We start from the raw sequence: 22500 nt of genomic DNA, 5'->3' as shown, positions 1-22500 counted from the left end.
CGCTGAAATACACACGCATTTGCCGGGTGTTAATGTCAAGCCCTGCCTATATTTATACTATAAAGAACATACCTTTATAATGGTCACAAAGTACATTCAAATGTAGAGCCTATTCAGACAGTATCGACTTCAGATGCAGCATGTCTTAAGAACTAGTTTGACTAACTAGCAGATAACCAAGGTGCAATCAGTCACTTCTCCTATTCATATTAGACCGATCTACCTTTTTATGTACCTGAGTTAAAGGTGAACTAAGTAACTTTTTTACCTTAACCGAACAGCTTTGGAGTCATTGTAATGTTTATATTACTGATTTCGTGTTGAATAGTGGTCGTCTCGCACCCCCCTGGTGCCTGTGAGCCGCAAAACCACCCTTGCAACTTTGGGCCGGCGAGACACAGTGTTAGGAAGTATCGTGTGATATCAGGTCTCGCGAGGTAACGAATTGCTTTACGGCAAAAAAAACAGATCTGATAAAATTCTGATAAAATGAGCATCAAATAGAAATAACCTGGCGCCGTATACATGTGGTGTTGGGCGCGCGCAGCTCTTAAAGGGGCCATACCTTATTTCCACTCGTTACAGCGTCCATCCTACTGAACAGGTACCGGTGTACAGGGGGAGGGGATCCGGCCGTGAGTGCGAGCCATCTCTGCGTGAGTGCTATTCACGACAGTACAAGTGCTCCACAGCGACTCTAGGGGTCACTGTTTGACAAAAACGGAATTCTTACTGAGTGCTGCTTTAATAAATTAGGACCAGTCTTAAGGACTCAATACACTTAGATGACTAACTTTTAAGACTAGTCTAAGCAGTTTATGCAACCTAAAATAACCATTTTAAGTCAGTTATACCGTTAACAGATATTTGAATCTAACAGTGACGTAAATTGTTACAATGTTGTTGTTCTTCTTCACAAGGAAACATTTCAATGTGTATCAAAATGTGTTTATGCAGGTCACATGTGGGTAAAACCGTCCTCTCATTGGTTGATCTGTTAATATTGTGTTATTCCGCACACAGTGTCGTCCATCTGTGGGTTTATTGTGTAGCTGCCGTTACACATCTATATAAATGTAGAAGCCTTTATTCCTGCTTTAACTGAAACATTATTTGTATATATTTAAGCAGCCTGGGCCGTCTGACCAATCAGAGCAGAGCAGCTCTCAGAAAGGCGGGGTTTAGAGAGACCGATTGCGCCAGTGCTGCATCACGAAAGGTTATAATTTGCACTTATTTTTTAGCTGAATTGAGCTCTCTTTCACGTGTTCTTGCGTTTGAACGGACATATTCACACAAAATGACGTCTCGGCGAGTGAACAGTTGAGAGATAAATCACACGTGTGTCATTATATTGGATCAGTACTGCTCTTAAAGTGACATCAGCCTAATAAACCTGCTGCTGTCTTTTGTTTTAATGTTAATCAAAAAACAAAGAAAAAATCCTTAACGTTTAGCCCTGGAAACCTTTAAAATAGCCTAACAGGGGTTCACTTCAGAATTAAAATGTCCTGATAATTTACTCTCCCGCACGTCATCCAAGATGTTCATGTGTTTCTTTCTTCAGTGGAAAAGAAATGAAGGTTTTTGAGGAACACACTCCAGGATTTTCTCCATATAGTGACTTCAATGGGGTCCAACGGGTCGAAGGTCCAGATGTGAGTTTCAGTGCAGCTTCAAAGTCTCGACACGATCCAGCCGAGGAATAAGAGTCTGATCTAGACAAACCAGCGGACATTTATAACAAAATACACATTTATATACTTTTAACCACTAATGCTGGTCTTGCTCGAGCTGTGATGCGACACACATTACAGGGCTCCAGACTGCGACCAAATGGTCGCATTTTGCGACTAAAATTTGAGAGTGTGCGACCAGTACATTTGCCTCACGTTAAACGCATGGTTAAGCGTGGAAGGGGCGCGTCAATGAATCCGGAATGAGTGAGTGTGACAAGAATAGAGAGCGCGCGTGTCTGGGAAGGAGACGGAGACAAATATCACAAGCTGCTATGTGCGTCTGAGCAATGAGCGATCTATCGACTCGTTACCAAGCAGCGAATGCAAACAAAATGAAAGTGAAACGAAAATACGCTACTCATTTATGCTTCACGGACCGTTAATTATTCCGGACTAATAATAGACAGAGCAGCGCATAGCCTTTCAGTCGCGGGCCGATCTCGCTCACGCGACACTGTTACAAGGAGATCCAGTGAAGAAATCCATTGAATTCGCCTCAGAATTAATAACATCATCCCTACGAGATCCAGTGAGAAACACTCCGATTCAGAGTTCTGTTATAAACCATATCAGATCAAAAAGTGCTGATGTGGAAACCAGGAGAAAAAACTTATATAAGGCTTTCAGTCCACAAATCAGCAACATTCACCATGGATTTAGGCTAATGTAGTAAGTAGGCTAACTCTAACCATAAATATGATGACAGAAATAGTCAAACGCAGCCTACACATCTTTTTTAGCACTTCAAAACTATAATATCATAAATGCTTTTTTAAATTGATTTTTTATGTGATGACCAACACATTTTTTGTTCATCCTTCAAAGATTGTCCTAAAACTAAAAATTTTAAGATGTTGGATAACTCTTATTTAAACTCTTATTTTAAAAAAAAAAAATACCATTGTAAACAGTAGGATGTTTATTGGCTATGTTCACTCCTTAATATAAATTTTTTCACTCATTTTGTGTTTTAATTAATATTAAGACATTATGAATGATAATAATAACAAAAGTTAATTTCATCTACACCCTAAATTAAGCTTAGTGATTTATTGTCAGCCCCAGTGCTACCAGAATATATATATTTTTTTTTTGTAGAACTCAGTGTGAGTTCTCATTTGAGGTGATGTTGCCCTCAAATTTGAGTCTGGAGCCCTGTGAACTTAAAATAAAACTGCATATCGTAATATCTGTACGTTAAGTCTCTTTATTATTAAAGAATTTGTCAGTATTACAGTTATTTTGGGGGAAATTTGAATAATTGCATTGCAAGCTGATTTAAGGTGTGCTCCTAAATTTTCTGCTTGTACTCCTAAAATTTTCAGTCAGGGGCAACAGTGCTCCTAGTAAAAAAAGTTAGTCTGGAGCCCTGTTACGTATATCTGGACCTTCGACCCGTTGGACCCCATTGAAGTCACTATATGGAGAAAATCCTGGAATGTTTTTCTTAAAATCCTTAATTTCTTTTCCACTGAAGAAAGAAAGACACGAACATCTTGGATTACGTGGCGGAGAGTAAATCATCAGGAAGTTTTAATTCTGTAGTGAACTACTACAAATGGGCCGAAAGCACCTCATTCAGACGAATTGCTTTGCTGTGGATCAAGCCTAAACGAACTAAGGGAGAAAAGACGGCAGGTCCTGAAACAAACACTCCAGACGAGCTGGCTGTGAAAACGCCCCAGACTGACACCCTTAAACAGCGAGCTGGATAACTAGACCTGGACCACTCGCTCACATGACCTGCGAGACTGATCTGGGTCTCCATGAGCAGACTGAAGCTGTATGAAGCAGAAGTACTGGAGGCTCTTACCGGCGGTGTTGCTGGCGTGAGCGTGAGCGTTCTGCTGCTGCCTGTGAGGAGACACACCATCATCACTAACTCTGACTGAACACACTCACATCAACACGAGTGTGTGTGGGTGCGCTCACCTGTCGAAGTACACCTGTCTCCTCCTGCGCAGCTCCTCTGCCGAGAGCGTCTCCTTCTCAATGCCTCCCGATTCATGAGACGAGCCCGCCGTCACCACCGCCCCGGGGCTTCTGGGATCAACGCCGCCTATCCATTACAGGCACCAGAAAAACAAAACTGACCATTCTTATTGGTTCATGATTGGTTGGTGCACATCATTGTGTTAAATTCCTGATCCTGGTAATCTTGAGTCTTGACTCGCGGAGTCACTGCTAAGTTTAACTATCATAGAGTGCAAGTTTATCATTTGGACGTTTTTGTTTTTCCAATTTACACATTTAAACAATTCTAGGATAGAGGATAGGAGAGAGAGAGAGAGAGAGAGAGAGAGAGAGATAGGATAGAGAGAGATCGAGAGAGAGAGATAGGATAGAGAGAGATCGAGAGAGAGAGATAGGATAGAGAGAGAGAGAGAGAGAGAGAGAGAGAGAGAGAGAGATAGGAAAGAGAGAGATCGAGAGAGAGAGAGAGAGAGAGAGAGAGAGAGATAGGATAGAGAGAGAGATCGATATTTATATATATATATATATATATATATATATAGAGAGAGAGAGATCGAGAGAGAGATAGGATAGAGAGAGAGAGAGAGAGAGAGAGAGAGAGAGAGAGAGAGAGAGAGAGAGAGATAGGATAGAGAGAGATCGAGAGAGAGGGAGAGATAGGATAGAGAGAGATCGAGAGAGAGGGAGAGATAGGATAGAGAGAGATCGAGAGAGAGGGAGAGATAGGATAGAGAGAGATCGAGAGAGAGGGAGAGATAGGATAGAGAGAGAGATCGATATTTATATATGTATATATATATATAGAGAGAGAGAGAGAGAGAGAGAGAGAGAGAGAGAGAGACAGAGATCTCTCGGTTCTGTCATATGTGAACAGTTGAGAAAGAAACCGGATGTTTGTTATTTTATTCAGTCCGTGCATTCAGTCTTAAAGGGACGGCAGCCTAATATTCCTGCTGTCGTCTGTGTCATTAATGTTAATAAAACAACAAAATACAGCTTTAACAAATATTAAAATATATTTTATTTCTACAGTGAACAAATAGTGTTATTTTACATTTAGGCTTAATTATTAATTTCTGTAACTGAATACTACTATTAGACTGTGTAACTTTGTTATTTAGTTTTCATCTCTGCTTGTAATTTGTGTATTTGTTTTTATTTATAATAAATGAAAAGCAAAGTTACATTTAACAAAGTTATATTTTTAGTGAATAGATTCACTGGGATGAATCAAAATCGCCGCCATTCACATTTTCAGTACTTATTAGAACCGGCTGATCAATTTGCACCGATTATTGAAAGAATCACTGAATTCACTGAAAGAACTCACAAGTGACACAAATTACATTTTTAACCATATTAACCTTATTAACTTTAACCATTGAAATGATAATATGACAAAGATATCGCTTTCCTGATTCAAACTGATATTTTCTCCCATGAATATATGATTGACCTGAAGAATGAACGCTGTATCATATACTTGGATATTTATATGAGCAATATCACGCTCATAGTCATGCGAAATGTATTATTGTATGCATGTATATTGTCTTTCAATAATTCAAGCACTTCTTCATAAATATGACTGTTTTCAAGGGATTTCCACGACTTACATTTCAAACCGTCAAATTCAAGCACTTCAAGCACCGCGTACGAACCCTGTGATCCAATGTCTTCAATGATTCTCCTCTCATACGAGCATGATCTGTGTGTGCAGACGAGTGTGTGTGTGTGTGTCTCACCCTGCATGCTGAGCTGGATGGCCCTGCGCAGGTCAACATGATCTGTGTGTGCAGACGTGTGTGTGTGTGTGTGTCTCACCCTGCATGCTGAGCTGGATGGCCCTGCGCAGGTCGGCCTCCTCGTCCTCCACCTCCATGTGTTGTCTACTGAGAGCCAGAGCCTTCCTCAGCTCCTCCTCATCCTCGTCCAGCGGCGCTTCTTCCCCGGTGGTGTGTGTGGTGTCTGACACCTGCGGCACCGCCAGCCTGATCCACAGCACACACTCGTCAGTGATCCACTCTACGCATTACATCATTATTAAAGTGCCCCATTATGCTATTTTAAAGGCTCTTAATTTTGTTTTTAAATGTCTCCTACAACAGGTTAAAAGCATCTAAGGTCTAAAACACTTTAATTTTCTGATAATATCCCCTGCAGCTTCAGCTCTTTTCTCTCAGTGTCTGAAACGCTTCAATCGAGGATTCAGTCTCTCTAAGCCCCGCCTCTCTGAGAGCTGCTCTGCTCTGATTGGTCAGAAACACTCATTATCATATCTGAATCTCAGCTCTTGATCACAGTGATACGAACAGTGACGATGGCGTGGGTTTTACCGTATCAATCTCATCAAAGTGGATTTGCTTTGTCAGCAGAAAACAGCGTCTTCTCGACACGAACAACACGAACCGAACTCTTCAGTCTCAGATACACTACAGTGTTTGAGGGCGGAGCTAAGAGACGCTGTTCAGCCAATCAGGACCACAGGTTGGCATTATACAAATTAGTTACAAACCTACTAAGATTAATCAGGAAGTGAGACTGAATTACTGACGACTCGTTTCAGTTCAGAATCCCTTCTTTCTTTTAGGAGATAAAAACTGCACTTTTTTGTTTGCAGAGCTTTTACATTCACAAACGGCTCCATTACACACTGCAGGAAAGGGAATATCTGAAAAAGCACAATAGGGGGCGCTTTAACACCGGTGGTTCTTTGCCTGCACGTCATGCATTGACATCATTTGATGCACATCTAGCCGTGGATTAACCTTTATGCATTAAATCCTCATGCTATGATGAAATTACGGTTACGGTGTTTGTTTTGGGTGTCGAATAACTTTACATGCACATTCATCACCAATAACAAGGAATAAATAGTTTCAAGCAGTTTAAAAATGCCATGTGAAAAAGTGTTAATGGAACGACACCATTGGAGTACCTCACATGTCTAATCCGTCACAAAATCAGCCAATTTTAAATTATCTGGACCGTAGAGTTGCAACTTGCAAACATTTTGTTGTTTGGATTTTACCGATGAGCACTTTGTTAATCCATAATGTGAGCTAATAGTGTGCAATGGAGAGTTTGTACACTCTGAGCTGCGTTTTTGTTTGTTTGTTTGTTTGTTTGTTTTGTATATATTGTTAATCTATTCTGTCAACGAATGGAATTTGTTTTTGAGTTCTAAAAATGCAAAAACAATGCAGAAAAAAAAAAAGGCATGTGGATGGAACAACAGCAAGATGAAGATGGAGGTGTCTGGCTCTATGCCTCGTTTACACTGCAGGTCTTGATGCCCAATTCTGATTTGTTGCCTATATCTGATTTTTTTTTGACCGTCCGTTTACAGGTCCTTTCAATTGTGACCCATATCCGATTAATGTGTTTACACTTGACATACTATCTGAAACATCGCGCATGCATAAAGGGGGTTCCTGCACAGATGGAGGAAGGTGAAATATGCTTGATGCTAGCTCTGCGATATACACTCACCTAAAGGATTATTAGGAACACCATACTAATACTGTGTTTGACCCCCTTTCGCCTTCAGAACTGCCTTAATTCTACGTGGCATTGATTCAACAAGGTGCTGAAAGCATTCTTTAGAAATGTTGGCCCATATTGATAGGATAGCATCTTGCAGTTGATGGAGATTTGTGGGATGCACATCCAGGGCACGAAGCTCCCGTTCCACCACATCCCAAAGATGCTCTATTGGGTTGAGATCTGGTGACTGTGGGGGCCATTTTAGTACAGTGAACTCATTGTCATGTTCAAGAAACCAATTTGAAATGATTCGAGCTTTGTGACATGGTGCATTATCCTGCTGGAAGTAGCCATCAGAGGATGGGTACATGGTGGCCATAAAGGGATGGACATGGTCAGAAACAATGCTCAGGTAGGCCGTGGCATTTAAACGATGCCCAATTGGCACTAAGGGGCCTAAAGTGTGCCAAGAAAACATCCCCCACACCATTACACCACCACCACCAGCCTGCACAGTGGTAACAAGGCATGATGGATCCATGTTCTCATTCTGTTTACGCCAAATTCTGACTCTAACATCTGAATGTCTCAACAGAAATCGAGACTCATCAGACTAGGCAACATTTTTCCAGTCTTCAACTGTCCAATTTTGGTGAGCTCTGGCAAATTGTAGCCTCTTTTTCCTTTTTTGTAGTGGAGATGAGTGGTACCCAGTGGAGTCTTCTGCTGTTGTAGCCCATCCGCCTCAAGGTTGTACGTGTTGTGGCTTCACAAATGCTTTGCTGCATACCTCGGTTGTAACGAGTGGTTATTTCAGTCAAAGTTGCTCTTCTATCAGCTTGAATCAGTCGGCCCATTCTCCTCTGACCTCTAGCATCAACAAGGCATTTTCGCCCACAGGACTGCCGCATACTGGATGCTTTTCCCTTTTCACACCATTCTTTGTAAACCCTAGAAATGGTTGTGCGTGAAAATCCCAGTAACTGAGCAGATTGTGAAATACTCAGACCGGCCCGTCTGGCACCAACAACCATGCCACGCTCAAAATTGCTTAAATCACCTTTCTTTCCCATTCTGACATTCAGTTTGGAGTTCAGGAGATTGTCTTGACCAGGACCACACCCCTAAATGCATTGAAGCAACTGCCATGTGATTGGTTGATTAGATAATTGCATTAATAAAAAATTGAACAGGTGTTCCTAATAATCCTTTAGGTGAGTGTATGTGAAGTTCGCCAAACATCAGCATGATGTTGAGGCGGAGGAGGACGAAGAGTGCCATCATTGAGCCTGCGCATGTGCTTCAGTTACTGTGTGCGAGAGAGACCTCAGGACTGGCGGGAGCATATTGTGGCGGGCTTTAACGAGGAGCAGTGGGTCAGAAATTTTTCGATGAGCAAGCCAACCTTTGACATGTTGTCCACATTCCTCTCCTACGACGACACAACGTCCTTTGCAGAGGCGCATCGGGGTTTCTAACCGGGGATGCCTAATGCCTCAGAAAATCTGATCTGCCCGTTTACATGACAGACGCATTGGCACATTTCTGATTTATTTCCACATATGAATGAGGCCTGAAACCGATCTCGAAATATCCGAATGCATGCGTTTTTTTCCCCGTTTACACGGTCATAGAACACATCCGATCTGTGTCACATATGAGCAAAACTTTGGAATTGGGTCACATTTCACTGACAGTGTAAACGAGGCCTATATGTCATGTGATGAGCGTCGGCGCACCTCTGGGCCTCGTCTTCTCCGATCAGCTTCGGCCGCTGCTGTTGCTCCACTCGCATGATCCGCAGAATCTGATCCGCTTCACAATCCGGCAGGTTTCCCCGGATCACAAATATGGAATAACCTGGAATATGGAATCTCCACGCATTATGCATGTGGACGTATGATAAGAGCTCATGTGTTGCACGGCCATGTACAAGCTTTACCTTCTTGCTGCAGCTGCGCTAGGAAAAGGGCCAGGTATGTGTCTGATATGAGCTCCGGTCCGGTCAACAGCGAGTTCAGATTAAACCACTAGATTAAGAGAGAAACTCAACATCATCTCACACAGCTGCCGCTCAGTAGACACACAGCGATCGTGGCGTTAATCATACGACCCCAGTGGATACATCTGTGTATTCTCAGGCCAAACGATAGGTGTGTGTAAGAAAAACATTAATATTTTGTCATACGAGGAATCACAAGGGGGTCGTTAGTTCTCGCACAGACTTCACAACGTACTTACGTTTAAGTCAAGCTGAATTGGTAGACAGTTGGCTGGAAGTGATGATTTATAGCTAAAAGAGTTTAATAATTGAAGTTTTTTTCTAACACACATATCGTTTGGTTTTAGAAGACAGATTCATCCACTGGAATCACCATTTGTGTGGTTTTTCAAGTGTCAAATGAGCGGCAGCCGTTCACTTGCATTATATAGACTCACAGTTATGGATTATTTTCCAGACAATCTTTGTTTGTGTTAATCTGAAGAAAGAAAGTCATATACCGTACATTGTGAATGACATGAGGGGGGGTAAATGATGTGAGAGCTTTCATTTTTGGGTGAACCTTTCCTTTAAAGCATTAGTTCACTTCAGAATAAAAATTTCCTGATAGTTTACTCTCCCGCACGTCATCCAAGATGTTCATGTGTTTCTTTCTTCAGTGGAAAAGAAATGAAGGTTTTTGAGGAAAACACTCCAGGATTTTCTCCATATAGTGACTTCAATGGGGTCCAACGGGTCGAAGGTCCAGATGTGAGTTTCAGTGCAGCTTCAAAGTCTCGACACGATCCAGCCGAGGAATAAGAGTCTGATCTAGACAAACCAGCCGACATTTATAACAAAATACACATTTATATACTTTTAACCACTAATGCTGGTCTTGCACGAGCTGTGATGTGACACACATTACATGAAAGATCACGCGTTCCGGTTCAGAAATGTAGAGTGAAAAACTCCCTCATTTTGTCCTCCAACTTCAAAATGGTCCGATATTGTTGTTTTACCTTTATTTACTTTTTTGTAAATGGCGTTTGACTTAGTCTTTGCACGTTCTCTTTGTAAACACTGGGTCTGTTCTTACACCTACGTCACGCTTGACCTTTCAACCTGATCACGTAATGTGTGTCGCATCACAGCCAGTGCAAGACCAGCATTAGTGGTTAAAAGTATATAAATGTTTATTTTGTTATAAATGTCGGCTGGTTTGTCTAGATCAGACTCTTATTCCTCGGCTGGATCGTGTCGAGACTTTGAAGCTGCACTGAAACTCACATCTGGACCTTCGACCCGTTGGACCCCATTGAAGTCACTATATGGAGGAAATCCTGGAGTGTTTTCCTCAAAAACCTTCATTTCTTTTCCACTGAAGAAAGAAAGACATGAATATCTTGGATGACGTGCGGGAGAGTAAATTATCAGGTCATTTTAATTCTGAAGTGAACTAAAGCTTTAAGTCAAGTCACCTTAATTTATATAGCGCTTTTAACAATATTGATTGTTTCAAAGCAGCTTTACAGAGATAATACAGGAAATTAAAGTAACCATCAGCTCATAATAATTGTAGTAAAACATGGCGTATGCCATGTTTTAATCACAATAAACAAGCATGTAAATACTTTAAAGGCATCTACTCCAGTGTGCATGTGCATTTTTGGAGTGCTGAAGAACTTCATGAGTTCATGTTGACATTGTTGCACGACATGAATATAATGCAGTATATTGGTGGTCAAAAATTTTGAAATGGATACAATTTTAGGTGTGTCAACAAAAAAATTGATAGATAAGATAAAGATAAATACGGAACAACCGGCAAACAAATCCATGTGTGCTGGAAGAGCTTGTCCAGAAGAGCCTTGTGCTTAAACCGGTAAAATAACCACAATTCTTAGAGAATAATCAGTATGATGCAAGTTGCATGTAAACAAGAGGGTTTGCTCGTGTCCTGTAAACATTTTACTGTGATTAAGTCCTGATTGGGAATAGTCAGATTATCGGTGCACATGCAAACGTAGTCCTTGTGTTAGACTAATGCTGCGAGCGAAACACATACCTGCTGTCCCAGCTTACGCACCGTAAACCAGTGCTCCTTATAGTTACATATAAAGGCCTTCTCGTGTCTGAAAGCAAACAACGAAGAGGATGAACGTCACACAGCGGATAACAGTGCGGATGCTGAAGCGGTCAGAAAGGCTTACATGGGATCGATCTGTAACTGCTGGTACTCTCTGCTGTTGAAGAGAACGATCTCCAAACCCCAAACCCCCAGCGCGTTACTGATGACCTGCAAAACACAGCGCACCTGTACTCAGCGAGTGCACATGGAAGATTATAGAGCTGCACGATTAACCGGTCACGATTCAAACACACATTCGATCTTATTCCTAAATGCGACAATTCATCAATTTGACAAGTACGATTCGTTCTGACCCAAAGAGAGCAGTTGTCATGTATTAGTCGTAGAGTCTTTTCAACAACACGGTTTCATTATTTCTGTCTTACAATAATACAGATTATCATAGAAGTACGGGGATAAAACGTTATAGTTCAGATATAAACACTGATGTCTACAGTAGCGATCAAAACAAAGTAAAACACCTTTTAAAAGTAACTGGACACTGCAATTACATCAAGTGACTGTTAATATAATGTATTTGTCATCGAATCATTCATTCAAAAGATTCATTCAAAAATGCTGATTCATCCAGTAATGAAGCAAGTGAAGTCTTAATGTGTGAGTGATTGAAGCATTCACTTAAGCAGGGCTCAACATAAAAAAAAATACCCACTGGCCCTCGGGGCCAGTAGATCCGAGTTTTGCTGGCCCCTTTTATATTTTTACTGGCCCTGAAAGAAATATAAGGAAAAGCACTTTTCCATTAAACTGTATTTATTGTATACATTAGGACAGCAAATGGAGGAATTAAGAGAGAGCCCCTGAAAAAAAAAAAAAAAAAAAAAAAAATGTCAGCGTGTAGATTATCTGTCAATACCTGCTCTCTCCTCATCTCCATCACTGTTACTTATGCTTATTAAAGCTAAAGTTATTCATTCAAGAGCTGTGAGTGATTTTCTTTTTGCCTTTTGTTGTTTGATTCGGAGTAATGACGCAATCGTCAGCATGTTTATTAGACGGCTTCCCCTTTAAGAACGAGTGTAGATCTAATAGTCTGATGCACTATATTTTAATGCACCATAACTACGATGCACCATAACTACGTCCATTTTAGTCATAAACTGTTTAAGTGAATCTCCAAGCCGGTCATTTTGACACATTTTTGTGTAAATTTGATCGTTTAGACGCGCACATGAAGCCCAATGTGTAATTTGCTTGTCTCGTTACGGTCTGTTTCGGAGCGCGCGTCGCATTGGGAACAGCATCTCTTGTGCAGATTTTTGTGCTTTTAATAGCTCTTTTTATTATTAAACGCGTCCCGCGATTTAGAATCAGTAGAGACTGCATTTTACAACAATCACCGATCGTGCTGATTCTGTCTTAAAGTTTGAGCTTTAAGGAAAAATGACAGCGTAGGCTAGGCCTACTTCTGCGAATGGAAGAAATTGCGCTAGACAGAATGCGGCTGTAGTTTTTAATGGTTTTACCTCAAATATTCTATAATCTTTGGAAGCCGAAATCTAAAATAAAATCAGACTAATATCACAGATCTAAAGTGTAACCAGGCTACGTTCGAATGTTTAGTTCTGTCCTCCGTCGTCATTCATTAAGCAGAGCTGTCGTGTTGTGCGCGCGCGCGTGAGAGATCTCTCTCTCTTCTGAACTGCGAATAGCAAAAATGCATCACAGACAAATGGTTTAATTTTATTATATAGGCTATAGAAATGACTGGCGACTAATCGAGATGGTAAAAAACAAAACAATAACGTCTTTATAGCAATAATAAATGATAGGCCTATGTGTATTTCTCCAGTACCGACAGCAGAACAGATAACGTCCGAGCTTATCGATATAGCGGTCTTTCAAAATTCAGCCCCGGGGCCCGTATAATACCGGGTTTCGGTACCCATCCCTACCAGGTGTAGGCTACTGTGTTTTCCATGACACTAGGGAATCGGGATGTCCTCTTTCTCGTATCAGCCTCGTAGTTCTTTGACATTTTAACACGTTATAAATAACCTGAAGTAACATTGACACTCTTCGCGCCACTGTGTATGACGTTTGCTGTTTGTTTTGCTGATGGCCAGTCACTGGCACCCGCGGGCCAGTGATTGGCCAATCAACTAGCCCGACATACACTTTTACTGGCCCCGGGCCATCGGGCCATTGCTTATGTCGAGCCCTGCTTAAGAGATTAGTATTAAAACACTGATTCATCCAGTAATGAAGCAAGTGAAGTCTTTATGAGTGAGTTATTGAATCATTCATTCAAGAGATTAGTATTAAAACGCTGATTCATCCAGTAATGAAGCAAGTGAAGTCTTTATGAGTGAGTTATTGAATCATTCATTCAAGAGATTAGTATTAAAACACTGATTCATCCAGTAATGAAGCAAAAGAAGTCTTAATGAGTGAGTCATTATAGCATTCATTCAAGAGATTAGTATTAAAACGCTGATTCATCCAGTAATGAAGCAAGTGAAGTCTTTATGAGTGAGTTATTGAATCATTCATTCAAGAGATTAGTATTAAAACACTGATTCATCCAGTAATGAAGCAAAAGAAGTCTTAATGAGTGAGTCATTATAGCATTCATTCATGAGATTAGTATTAAAACACTGATTCATCCAGTAATGAAGCAAAAGAAGTCTTTATGTGTGAGTGATTGAAGCATTTATTCAAGAGATTTGTTCAAAAACACTGATTCATCCAGTAATGATGCTAGTGAAATTTTTATGAGTGAGTTATTAAATCATTCACTTAAGAGATTTGTTAAAAAATGCTGATTCATCCAGCAAATGAAGCCAGTAAAGTCTTTATGAGTGAGTCATTGAATCATTCATTCAAGAGATTTGTTCAAAAACACTGATTCATCCAGTAATGATCCTAGTGAAATTTTTATGAGTGAGTTATTAAATCATTAATTTAAGAGATTTGTTAAAATATGCTGATTCATCCAGTAATGAAGCCAGTAAAGTCTTTACGAGTGAGTCACTGAATCATTCATTTAAGAGATTCGTTCAAAAATGCTGATTCATTCATTAACCCCCTGGGGTCGGCTATCGCGCCGGCGCGATTGTCTCGCTTTTTTTCTTATCAGTGTAAAAGAGACTCAAAATACTCGGTTAATTTTGATCTTACATATAAGTGTTGTACATCATTAGATCCTGTTAAGTTTCTATTTTTTTGTGGATACTCACAATAAAAACAAAGTGTTGTGCTTTTCACCAAATAAAGAAAAACAAACATGATGCGAGTTCTGCGTTCTCTCTGTCAGTGAAGTCCATTCTGAAACACGTCCTAAGATTAACTGTAACTCCGCGATTACTTGTCATACAGGCACGAGAGGTTTTTCTTTATGAAGCTTAAATTCTCTTCTTGTAAATGAAGTAATTTATATAAAAAACAAATATTCTCAGTTTATGCAATCTGTATGAAAAGAGAGTGCTGTCAGTATTTTTTTCCCCAGCTCATTACACTTCATTACGCGTTAATCTGACACGCCCACGGAGGACGCGCGCTATTCAAACGCAAATGTCGAGGCAAGCCATGACAATGCCCACATCAGCCGTTCCACCGCGGCGGTAAAATGTGGGGTGTATTTGCTGCCTTTCACCGCTAAGAGGCGCTACAATCATAGACTCAGAAAAGTGTTCGTTTATTCCGGTTTATTCTCTCTAATGCGTAATCTGCCGCCGCACCGAAGAATTCAACAAGTGAAACGTAGTTAAAATAATTCATAATCACAATACTGAAATTAGGCTACTGAAATGTAATTGAATAAATAATGAAAACATTTCAACATAAAACATTGCAATAAAAACATTTAGGCTACATGAATGAGGCTTTACAACTTTATCAGCGTACAGACGGTAGCTCAGTGATCAACGCAACGACACGAGCTTCGAGGAGCTTCATTCGACCCGAGATCGAATCTCAATGTAGCATACATGTTGTTAACCGATGTTGTCCTACGTTTATATTTTCCCACCTTGATGCTTAAATAGGTAACTGTTTATATCTGTTTACTTATTTAAAGTCAAGAGTTTTGTTTGATTATCATTACAACATAAATTTGCTACATTCCTGTAGAACCGCAGCCGCTGCACAAACGACAAAAACTGATGAAGGAAGATTGTCAGCCGATTGCATCAGAAAATGAAAATGAAGAAGCTCGTCTTTAGTCTGCTAAATTATTGTGTAATGTAAAAGAACACTAAAATTACTTAAGTTTGAAACCAAGTTCGAACATTTCAAGGTTTAAATTTTTTAATTTAAAACAGGGTTGCATCTTGTTTAGAGTTTATTTCTTTTGCGATGCAAAATAAGAAACACTAGGCTAATCTTATTCTTGCGACATTTTAAATTTGTATTGCCAAAGAAATTACAGCTAAATTAAACAATTAAAACAGTAGGCCTACAAAACGAAAATTGTCCAAAGAAACATAATTAAATTAAAAACATGCGTTTCTCTTTGCCTCTCTCGCGCTGGATCTCTTTTTAACAAGTTTATTTAGTCTCCCTCGCTGCGTGCGCGGGTCTCTCTCTCAAAATTAAACATTTCAGGGTAAAAACACATCATACAGCTGATAATACTGTATATGTCGCTGCGTGTCAGCCATACAAATCACGAAAAAATTATTTAACCTTTAATTGTTGCTTCAAAGACACAGCATGCCTAGTTGAATTCACCTTACAATAACTTCAATTGAAATTTTGTGTGAAAAAAACTTTAAATAGGCTACAATAAATAAACTACAATATTTATAATTTAATAAGATATGGGGTCTACATTTGGACACAGATTTATCCTTACAATAATTTTGCCTGCTCATCAGGCTGGCTATCCGACACTCTCCATATGAAAGAGGAACATTAACACCTTTGTCCAGCAACTGTCCCTCCAACCCCCCACAGGCTATCTGAGTCTGAGGCTGACTTAACACAAAGAGAAGTCGCAATTCACACTTAAATCGCTATTCTAGACCGTGTTGATAATGAAGGAATTAAATGATTTAAGTTACATGTAGCCTAGTGATATTTCTGTCACAAAAGTTTATTACTAAATATTTCATTATTTCAATAATTGATGAAATAAAACTGGTTTGGGCCAGCTTTTTCCAAGCAAAACTAAATATAATCTGAAAAAACGCTTGTTAATTTGTTGTCATGAACAAAATGTTCAACTCAATATTAAATTCTACAGGGATTTTTGGATCCTTACAAGGCATGCAATTTGTGAATTAAGTTTTTATTTTATTTTGTATTATTCAAATAAATATCGAAACACGGTGCTTTGTGGTAATGCTGCTAAATTAAATAACATTTATAGAATAATTATGAACTTAAATGAAACAATATCGCAACATTTCGACAAATACATTATTTGATTTGTTTTTACATTTTAATTCAGGGCGATTTAGCCTACATAGAGCGAGATTTTCACCCTTGTCTTGTCATTTTCTCATTGGGAAGCGCTTACATTGCATGTTTGAGTAGATCCTCTGTAGGCCTATACTGTTTTTGTCGTTAGCCTATATGAATACAAGTTTACAGTTTTGAACGATGTAAGCCTACTCTTATCTGTATGACCAAAAAATTACGGGGGGGATTAAAATAATTCAGCAGAAGCAGGGATGTTTAGACCAGAAGGAAATCCTAGTCCCCCCTGGCAAATCACACTTTACTTAAAACCATGTTTTTTAAAACTCTAGGTTGTAGGGAACAGACCTCTCTGCCATGCGCGCGCACGGTTTGGAGCACAATATCTGTCTCGCATGCACGCTCGCTCTAGATAGATTACGGGATATTTTAACTAATTTGCGGTATAACTAGTCGATCACGAGTGGCTCAACAGGTAGATCTATAGATACTATATAGAAACTATATCTTTTAGGAATTTGACCGACCGGGTTGACACTTCAGCGTGAGAAATCGGGGGTGTGGCGTGAGAGCGTGAGATTTGGGTCAATTGCGTGAGTAGCCTACTCTCACGCTCAATGCGTGAGAGTTGGCAGCCCTGAAAAAAAAAATTTATATATATATATATAGTATATATATATATATATATATATAGGCTATATATAATTAATTTTTTTACATAACTGCTTTTGAAATTACGATTGGTAGCCTATTATTATACAGATGCAAAGTCGTTCTGTTGGATACTATTTTTTTTCCTTAGTGTAAAATGGAAATGCATGATAATTGTGTTTTATAAATATAAGCAAAAAAAAACTGTATGGTGTAACAGAGTTTTAGAGCTAGACAAATCTAAATAAATATAAAAAATACAGCAGACCTTGTTTGTGCGGGATTTGAACCCGTGTCATCTTGATGATGAATCCTAAGTTCTACCACTCGGCTATGAATTTTCTCACTGAGAAATACCCAAACGTCTGTTTCTCACATGAGCGATTTTTTCATTTAGCCTGTGAGTGTAGGCCTATATTTTAGCCTTTTACAGTTTTAAAAGATTATATCTTATCTGTATGACCAACAATTACGGAGTAGGCTATAAATGTTTGTTGTAGGCTTATTTGGAAATTACCATAACTTGTAGTATTTCATCCTTAGGCTACAGACATTAGCCCCACTTACGTTTTGCTAAATGTCCCTTTGCGCCACCTGGCGGTCGTTTCGCGAACGACTTTGAAATGCGACTGGTTTATTTTTACCGCGGTGGATGGCTAAAAATGGTATGTGGATGGCTAAAAGGTGTGACTAAAAATGTGCTTTTGGCTTTCATTTATATTTTGATTGTTTGTATATATATACACACTACCGTTCAAAAGTTTGGGGTCGGTACGATTTTAAATACTTTTAAAAGAATTCTCTTCTGCTAACCATGGCTGCGCTTATTTGATTAAAAATACAACAAAAATCAGTTATAGTATTAAATATTATTCCAGTGTAAATCAGCTGTTTTCTGTGTGAATATATAGTAAAGTGTAATTTATTCCTGTGATCAAAGCTGAATTTTCAGCATCACCAGTGTCAGTGTCTTCAGTGTCAAATGATCCTTCACAAATCAGTATAATATGAGGATTTGATGCTCAAGAAACATTTATTATTATTATCAATGTTGAAACAGTTGTTGGTCTGTCAGTTGTACAGTTTTTTTTTTTTTTTTTTTTGGATTCTTTGATTAATAGGGTTAGGGTTAGAATCTTTTGTAACATTATAAATGTCTTTACTGTCACTTTCGATCAAATTAATTATTCCTTGATAAATAAAAGTATTGATTTCTTTCCTCCAAAAAATAAAAATAAAATTCTCACTGACCCCAAACTTTTGAACGGTAGTGTATATATATATATATATATATGTGTGTGTGTGTGTGTGTGTGTATACATATTTATTTATTTATATATATATATTGTCCTTGCATTCTTTCTTGTGTGACACCACTGAATGAAAGGCTCATTAGTATGCAGTCTGCTCAGGTGAGAACTGCCTAATTATTCATGAGGGGGTTGGGCCGTTCCGCCCATCCGCATATTGCCTTTGCAAACAAAAAAATGTTTTTCACAATTTAAAACAATCTATTGTTTTATGTGAATGATTAGGCAGAATGATTTTCAGATCAATTCGAAGCAAAAACTCTAGGCAACAACATCCACTAGTCAAAAGTCTTGTGGACAGATATTTAGTATGTTATTTGTGGCCTTATATTAGAAACTTTATTTTTTAGTTTTTTCAATAACCACGCATAAACAATATTCTCTCAACAATACAAACATGTATTAACATGTTGCTCACATATTATGGTAGCCCTGTGTGTGCTATATAGAGTGTAATTTCACCTGTGCCATTAATATGTTTATAAGCAACTGAAAAAAGCAGAAATGTCAGAGCATACCAAAACATCTCAAGGACCCTGAAAACACCTCAGACCCCAGAGGGTTAACGAAACAAGTGAAGTCATTATGAGCGAGTCATTGAAGCATTTATTCAAGAGATTTGTTCAAAAACACTGATTCATCCAGTAATGATGCTACTAGTGAAATTTTTATGAGTGAGTTATTAAATCATTCACTTAAGAGATTTGTTAAAAAATGCTGATTCATCCAGTAAATTAGCAAGTCAAGTGTTTATGAGTGAGTCATTGAATCATTCATTCAAGAGATTAGTATTAAAACACTGATTCATCCAGTAATGAAGCAAACGAAGTCTTTATGTGTGAGTGATTGAAGCATTTATTCCAGAGATATTTTTAAAAACATTGATTCATCGAGTAATGAAGCTAGTGACATTTTTATAAGTGAGTTATTAAATCATTCACTTAAGAGATTCGTTAAAAATGCTGATTCATCCAGTAATGAAGCCAGTAAAGTCTTTATAAGTGAGTCATTGAATCATTAATTTAAGAGATTCGTTCAAAAATGCTGATTCATTCAGTAACGAAACAAGTGAAGTCATTATGAGTGAGTCATTGAAGCATTCATTCAAGAGATTCATTCAAAAACGTTGATTCATCCAGTAAATTAGCAAGTCAAGTGTTTATGAGTGAGTCATTGAAGCATCCATTAAAGAGATTCGTTCAAAAACACTGATTCATGCAGTAATGAAGCCAGTGGGACGTCTTTATGAGTGAGTTATTGAATCATTAATTTAAACAAATTTTAAATATTTAAATTAATGAAACACTTTTATAAATAGACTACAGAAAATAACATTTTGTCAGAACCCTTTTGTAAATTACCAGCTATCAGAATCATGATCTAAATTTAAAAATGTAACATCGTGATTCTGTTTATCCAGAATCGTGCAGCTCTAATAAGATTATGAAGACAAACTTTAGACAATGATGCCCAAGCACACGACTGAAGTAGGAGTGTGAGGTGATGCGCTCACTGTCAACACTACAACACTTGTAAAAATTGAGGTTTTCCCAGCAGTGATGCCAAAGAAGAGCAGTTTTCGGTTCTTAAAGTCCCCCTTGGGTGGAAATCCAGCTTTTAATGTTGTTTATGTGTGTATGTGGTGTTTTTAATACGCTTTAAGACAAACCATGTGTAAGTTCATAAGTCGACAGCATTGCTGAGTATTTTCTGCTTAAAACTGCAGTGAACCAAAGACAGTCTCAAAAACACGGTTTGAAATCGCTGGTGTTTCTGACGTCACAAACGGCCTTGTAACCAATCAGATCAACGTGTGATCGTCAACCAGTGGATCTCTGAGCTGAGGGAGTGAGTGGAGGCGGGGCTCATTTGCATATTCATAGAACCGCGCATACTAAATGAGGCGAGGGTGTCGAGTTACATTCAAGATATTTTAAGGCATGAAAAAACGTTTAAATATGTAATTTTGGTGAGTTTTAATGGATACAATTATTGACTACAGGGGGACTTTAAAATAATCACTTTATTCTTAGTGTAAAGAACATTTTAATAATCTAAAGCACCTTTTTATACTATAAAGAACGTATTGTGCAATTGAAAGATTGAAAGGATGTTAAATATCCTTCATGTTCCATCACTGCCACTGAAGAGCCGTGATGTATAAGAGTGCAGAAGCTGCTGTATCGGTCAGACGAGACTCACCTGAATGGAGAAGAAGCCGCTGTCATCCATGTTTCCCGACGGTTGCTGAAGAAGGCAGAACACACAGGTGTTAGGACTGTAAGAGTGAGCTGAGCTGTGAGCAATGAGTGTGTGTGTGTGTGTGTGTGCACCTGTAGGAAGGTCCTGTACTCCTCCGTCTGCACTCCTCCCTCCGCCATGCGCATGCGCTCCTCCTCGTCCAGCTGGTGTGCGATCGCCGACAGCTCCACCGGACTGAAGTACTCGCCCTGCAGGAGGTTATTCAAGCAGTGCTGCGCACACAGAGAGCCCTCTTGCTGAAACACACACACACACACACACATACACTCATATTACTGTCAGGGATTTTACACGCACATTTAGTCATTTAGCAGACACCTTTGTCCAAAGCGACTTACAAATGAGGAATACAGCAGGCGAGTCGTCATGAAGAGGCAAAAACAACACAAAAAGTGCTCAAAATACTAAGTTCAGGCATTGAAAGGATTTTTTTTTTTAATATTCAATCTATTACATGTAAAATATGATCCTTCTCGTGCGAATGACCTAAGCCTCACACTTAAACAGCAGCTATATATTTTCATATATGACCCAATTAATACTGTTAAAAGAAATATTATTATACATTTGTAAAACATTTAGGCTACTTTCTATTACATCATTGTGTTTTTCTTCTACTGACAGTACTGTACTGTTATTTGTATTTATTTATTTTTATCAATTGATTTTAATGAAATGTATTAATTATTAAATTTATTTAAATCAAATTTCATGCATTTCAAATAGCTTTTTATTTTATATCTCAATTTTTTTGTTTAATCTTATTTTAACTGTGTATTTATTTTGACCTTTTACACCTTTGTTATTTGTTATTTATTTTAATCAAGTTTTATTTATTTGTTTAGCTTTATCAAGTTTATATCAAATTTTCTTTATATAAGTTAGTATTTTCATTTATTTATATTTTATTTAATTTTTTACTTAAATAAAATTGCAGTTATTTATTACATTAGATCATTGCGTTTTTCTACTCACTGTAGTGCTGTACTGTTAGATGTTTTATTTATTTGTTTGTTTTTATTAACTGTTTTAATCACATTCATTTATTATTTAAATCATTTTTTATTTTAATAAATGTATTTAGTTACTTAGTTTTATCTGATTTTTATACACTACTTTTCTGTTTTTATTTATTTTAATCGAGTTATATTTATTTATCTAGTTTTGCTAAATGTAATTATTTTAATTTAAATCAATTTGTTTTTATCTTATTTATTTTAATAAAATGTACTAATTTATTATTATTTTTTAAACACATTTATCAATTTGTTTAAATAGTTAGAATCCTATTTTTATTTTTACACTACTTTTCATTTTTTATTTATTTTAATCAAGCTGTATTTTACATTTATTTTATGTATTTTAATCAAATGTACAAATGTATTAATTTCAATAAAATTTTATTTATTTAAATTATTTTTCATTTATTTGTTAAATGTTTTATAACATTTTTAACCATTTATTTATCTAATATGATATATTAATGTATTATTTTTTTTTATTCATGTTTTATTTTAATAACTTTTATTTATTTTGTTAAATAGTTTATTTATTCATACAGTGTTTTTCTCTAAACTTTTCCCC

General features: G+C 37.9%; 1 protein-coding gene across 1 annotated transcript in view; it reads right to left on the bottom strand.

Moving 5' to 3' along the window:
• atxn3 (ataxin 3) overlaps positions 1-22500 on the bottom strand; it is a 29558-nt gene that overhangs the window by 6395 nt on the left and 663 nt on the right. Inside the window, exons 2-10 of the mRNA XM_056236082.1 lie at positions 20988-21152; positions 20857-20901; positions 11394-11479; positions 11249-11315; positions 9142-9229; positions 8939-9059; positions 5538-5704; positions 3672-3798; positions 3553-3593 (exon numbers count right to left, since the gene is read on the bottom strand). Coding sequence (XP_056092057.1) covers positions 3553-3593; positions 3672-3798; positions 5538-5704; positions 8939-9059; positions 9142-9229; positions 11249-11315; positions 11394-11479; positions 20857-20901; positions 20988-21152 — 907 coding nt within the window. The remainder of the gene's footprint in view (positions 1-3552; positions 3594-3671; positions 3799-5537; positions 5705-8938; positions 9060-9141; positions 9230-11248; positions 11316-11393; positions 11480-20856; positions 20902-20987; positions 21153-22500) is intronic.

Source organism: Rhinichthys klamathensis, unplaced genomic scaffold, assembly GCF_029890125.1.
Source record: "Rhinichthys klamathensis goyatoka isolate OS25496 unplaced genomic scaffold, OSU_Roscu_1.1 h1tg000437l_1, whole genome shotgun sequence".
Taxonomy (NCBI): domain Eukaryota; kingdom Metazoa; phylum Chordata; class Actinopteri; order Cypriniformes; family Leuciscidae; genus Rhinichthys; species Rhinichthys klamathensis.
Note: the sequence above shows the minus strand (reverse complement) of the source record. Positions and strands in the feature narration are given on the sequence as shown.